Source organism: Nicotiana tomentosiformis, chromosome 3 (genome assembly GCF_000390325.3).
Source record: "Nicotiana tomentosiformis chromosome 3, ASM39032v3, whole genome shotgun sequence".
Taxonomy (NCBI): domain Eukaryota; kingdom Viridiplantae; phylum Streptophyta; class Magnoliopsida; order Solanales; family Solanaceae; genus Nicotiana; species Nicotiana tomentosiformis.
This window is the reverse complement of record NC_090814.1, coordinates 86,939,797-86,945,118: the sequence shown is the minus strand read 5'-3', so window position 1 is coordinate 86,945,118 and position 5,322 is coordinate 86,939,797. Positions and strand designations below refer to the sequence as shown.

Here is a 5,322-nt window from a genome sequence, read left to right as displayed (position 1 = left end):
AAGTTTCAGTAATAACATTTAAAAACTTCATGAGGTATATTATTGAAAATATCGAAAAACGAGAAGACTATAAATTGTTAGTATTTGATTAATAAACTTAAATTAATACTAGTAATTTTGGAGTTTACTGATGTTTGATGTGATAGCGGGGAGCCAATTATTCTTATGATATACTATTTCCGTAGACTGATTTAATAATAGCCTACAAACTTAGAATGCTCTAATAAGGGTGGCGTAGCTTGTATTCACTATTCACAGACACAAATTGATAGCAACATTTTATAGTTTTAGACATTAGAGTTTAGATAATAATCTATAGAGACAGAAAGCAAAGTAGTCTCATTAATTTGGTCCAAAGAAAGTAACATTTGCAAACTCACTCTTTCCTTCTTTATATGTAGCTTGCTTTATTTCTTTTCCTACTTTTCCTACTCTTACGTTCTTTTATCACTTTATAATTACATTTATGTGGAACCATTTTTTTCTTTTTAGCTTTAGACAGTGTTCCCAAAGGAAATTTGAGGAGGACTTTTACAAAGATGAAGGAAAAAGAAGCAAGTCAAACCTTTGAGGCAATCTGAATAACAACGAGCGTGCCCACACTTTGGTCCTTATATTTTCACAAAGCAAAGAAGCCAATGTCTTTGTCTATCGGTCAGAAGTAAATAATATTATCACAGATTGAAAACGAAAGAAAAGAAAAAGTTGAGTGTCCCTCGCAAGAAAAACAAAGGTGGCATTGCTTATATCGTCCCCTTTTTATGAGTCTTTTCTTGTTGGAAGTTTCTCGTCACCATCCTCCTCAGAGCTTCTCTGCCCCAAAATCCGTTCAATCCCTTTTTCCTTCTTTTAGTTTGTCTCTTGCTATACCCTGATTTTCAGCTCTGTAAAGGGAAAAAAAAAGAGAGTAGTTTTTATTTTGATACTCTTGAGTTTAGAAAAGACATAATACTCCATATTAGATATGGATTTAGAATTCTAGGCAAGTTAATAGTATTTCTTTTAGGGAACTACCCAGTTTCTAAAATCGGATGTGTGAGTGGGATTCTATTAACTGGAATAAAAACAGTACAGGATAGGTGAGGGCGTCAACCTTACTCCTAGATGCAAGTTAATTCAAAGTAACACTAGCCTATTATTTTATAATAACAATGAGTGTAAACTATATATATATATATATATATATATATATATATATATATATATTTTGTGAAATTTTTCAGTAATTGTAAACGAGTATAGTAAGGGTCGTTTGTTCACAGTGAAATCATAAGAAATACAACATAAAATTGTTATACAAGTAATAATAAGTTAATAACATACGGTGTGAAGAATAATAATATGCGGATTTTTAAACGTTAACAGTTGCACAATGGTTGTTAATAATTAATACATCATTCTATTTAATATTCAATTCGATATAAAGTAAGCTTAGATAATCACAGAATATTTAGAATTTCAATGCAAAGTTTTATGTGAGAATACCAAACTAAAAAATCCCTTAACCTGTAGAAATGTTACCGTCGTTGATATCTACAAAGTAGACTTTAAATTAGTCTACAACACTTAAATTTTATAGCCTGTTTGGCCCAGCTGGAAAAATCAGCTTATTTTGAGAAGTATATTTTTTCAGAAAGTGTTTTTCAAAAAAGTACTTTTGCAGAAAAGCAGTTTGTGTTTGGCTAATCAATTTGAAAAACACTTTTAAATTATAATTTGTGTTTGGCCAAACTTTTCGAAAAATGCTTTTAAGTGTCAGATTACAAATAAAGACATGAATAGATTTGCATAATAGTTAATATTATATAAGTAGATAATCAATTTGAAAAACACTTTTGAACAATAATTTATGTTTGGCCAAATTTTTCGAAAAATACTTTTAAGTGTCAGATTACAAATAAAGACATGAAGAGATTTGCTTAACAGTTAATATTATATAAATAGATAAATAATTATAAATATTTATTTTTAAAGATAATAATTAAGTTTTTTATTTTATTTAAGTAAAATATAAAAGTAAAATTAAAAAGTACTTTATTCTTTCAAGATAATTTAAATATATCAAAAAATCATTCAATAAATATGAAAGTTCATCCCAAAAGTCATTTTATATTATTACTTAATAGTTTAAATTAAGTAAGGTTGTTTTGGTATATATAATATTTTGCAAAGGGTATTTTTGGTAGGAAGAAAAGTCAAAACTGCTTTTGGTTCTGTTTCTAGGGAGAAATTACTTTTTTCTGCTTCTTCAAAACTGTTTTTGCTTCTAGCCAAAAGTACCTTTTTTTTCCAAAAAAAAACTTGATCAAACACATCAAATTGAGAAAAAAAAATACTTTTTTGATAAAAAATACTTCTGACTTGGGAGAAGCTTGGCCAAACAGACTATTAATTTAAAATTAGTTAGAGTACTAATATTAGGGGAGGCCGAGACCTTGAGGCTTATAGTAGGAAACGTTGGAGAATCTTTTACATCAGGAAAAGGCTGTCAAATATGAAGTGTGAAGTTTATTGGATGCAACCAAATATCAGACTGTTACTCTGTTAAATTAACCTCTAGTCCGTAGTCTGTATGTAAGCACAAGCATTGGAATTATTACTCTTCTTTTTTTTTAATATTTAAATCAACTGAAACTGTACCTCTCACGTGATGATGACTCTAATAACATGTCTGGTGATTTCTTTTTTTTTTTTAAGGCAAAAAACGTTTTTTTGTCGAAATGTTTTATTTCTAAAATTAAACTAACGTTTGACCATAGATTTCCATATTTATTCTGAAAAATTTGATTTGGGTGAAATTTAGTTTGAAGATGAAAATGTGTTTGGACATCTGTTTTGGGTGAAGTTTGGTTTGAAAAAACATGAAACATGACTTATACCCACAAGTTCTAAAAACTATCACAAATACCCAACAATACCATTATCAATAACATTCACTATATTATCGCAAACCATAGTTCTGAACATAAATAAATTTGATACAAAATTATTATTTTTATATTGAACTACATGATACACTATCAGATGACCGAGAAGACGAATCAACATCATTACAAAATAATAAATGGTGGGCTCTTTTATAAAATATAAAAGTTTGGGGCAATTTTTAAAAAATATAATAGTGATATTCTGGCTGGTTTTGGGATTTGGCCAAAATGTAGGCAAAATCTATGGCCAACACATATGTTTGTCAAATAAAACCCAAGTTTATTTTGGCTAAATCTATGGCCAAACGGGTCCTAAGTTGTTGGGCAAACTTTTGGAAGAAAAAAAGTATTTTTGAGGAGAAACATAAAAAAAAATAGCTTCTCTTCAAAAATATTTTTTTGAAAAATACTTTCTAAAAAAATACACTTAAAAGCAGTTTTTAAAGTTTGGTTAAACACTAATTATTATCTAAAAATATTTTTTTCAAATTAATTAGCCAGATCAAAGTTCTTTTGAGAAAAAATACTTTTCTTACCATAAGCTAATTTTTGATACTCGGCCAAACAGGCTATAGTCCTTCTCTCTATATAAAACGATGAAAACAACATAGTTCTTGCATTATTCCACACTCAGTCTTTCCTCTCTCTCAAAAAGTAGAGAAGCTTACATCAACTCTTTGCTTTCACAGCCTAAAATCTAACTCTAAAGCTGCCCTTATCTATAGCCCCACGTTTTCACTCTCTTTGCCCATTCTGATTTCACATTTTCACCTTGCTAAACTACTTGTTAAAATCCATGGAAGCTTTTAACCTACTCAAATTCTGGCGAAATTCCAGCGCCGATACTGCTGCTGCTGATCGGGACATTGTCTCTGAACTTGATGATTTGGACTACGTACGCAACCCGGCGGTTGAAACTGATGAAGAAACCGATGACGATGAGGACTCCTTCTTCGATTTGGTGTTCACCGGCCCAGATAAATGGCCCAAAGTAGACAACAACAACGACTCAAAGTCCGTTTCTGTCAACAGTCCCCGCGACCCTGAATCCCCCAGAGACGTCTTCTTTAAACCAAAACCTTTTGCAATCGACTCCAACTCAAAGCCTCAATCTCCAATTTCTATCCTCAAATCAGCCCCCATGTTTCGGGTCTTCTTATTGGGCTTCAGGAAGTCTAAGCCGGAGAAAGTGGGTATTGACGATTCACCTACGGCAAGCCCAAAGATTCGGAGCAAGCGCTTTACTGTGAAATGCAAGGCGGAAGAGGTTCCGGTTCCAATGAGCCCTGTTTTTACGAGAGACAACAGTTTAAGGAGCAAACTGCAGAAAGAGAAGGAAGAAGATTTGTCAATTGACGAATCGTTGAAGAAGTTTGTAAGAGCTGATGTGCCCAAGTATTTGAAATTGATGAAGCCTTTGTACGCCAGAGCTTCAAAAAGGTACACCGACAAAATTGGAGTATCGCCATTGTCTTCTCCGTCGACGCAATCAATGTGCTCCTCACCCAGAAAAGCATCAGAGGAGGGAAAACAGGGGAACCGAGTTGCTGCATTTGGAGCTGTTCGTAAGCACCTAGGTAAAAGCCGGTCTGCGGCGTCTACATTTGCCGGAGCTTCACCGTCGCCGATGAACCGGAGAGACGATTCACTGCTGCAGGAGCAAAATGATGGAATCCAAGGCGCTATTCTTCATTGCAAGAGATCTTACAGCTCAGTTGCAAAAGGTACATATTATGTCCATAATTTTTTCAATTTGTGTTTGGTTACTTTAGATTTGACTAATATTAATTATTAACTTTACAGACTGTTCGATGTTATTACCAAGATCTGGAAGTGAACATCTGCCAAGAGCCTCTTCTGAGGAGCTGAACAGATGGAGTATTTGAATACTAGTAATATTTTGAAAGTGTAGATATAGCGGGAATAGGAAACTTAAGTTTTGTACTATTCCTTTTGCTCTGCTATCATTAACTATTTTTGTTTGTACAAGTACAGTAGTGCTGTTGAAAAGAGACAAATAGTAATAGTAGTAGTAGTACTCCTATATTAGAGCAGTGGCTCTGAGACGTCACTTTGAGAACGTCCGTCCAAGTAATGAATAGTGTTTTGGTTTATGTAAATTAATTAAAGTGACTGTAAAAGTATCTCAATGGAAATCAGGAGATATAATTTTGTAAAGAACCACATATTTTAAGTGTGCCTCTTCTTTCTGAGAAGCCTAAATTTTCAAGTTAGGTCATTATGTTTTTACGGAATCAAAGTTATCATCAATGTTCCAACGTTTACAGCTGCTGCGAGCTAGACCCGCGCATGACTTGCCTTGTGTTCTTGTTTTCTCCAATTTAATGATTCACTTGTAGGCAGTAGCTTGAAATAGACTGCTCCATCTCCTTTA

General features: G+C 32.8%; 1 protein-coding gene across 1 annotated transcript; it reads left to right on the top strand.

Annotated features, from left to right (window-relative positions):
* The first annotated feature begins 3,562 nt into the window (after positions 1 to 3,562).
* LOC104108227 (probable membrane-associated kinase regulator 2) lies at positions 3,563 to 5,121 on the top strand. The gene is made up of 2 exons (XM_009617210.4): positions 3,563 to 4,651; positions 4,731 to 5,121. The coding sequence occupies exons 1-2, from the start codon at positions 3,724 to 3,726 to the stop codon at positions 4,811 to 4,813; spliced, it is 1,011 nt and encodes a 336-aa protein (XP_009615505.1). The 5' UTR covers positions 3,563 to 3,723; the 3' UTR covers positions 4,814 to 5,121.
* Positions 5,122 to 5,322: the final 201 nt, after the last annotated feature.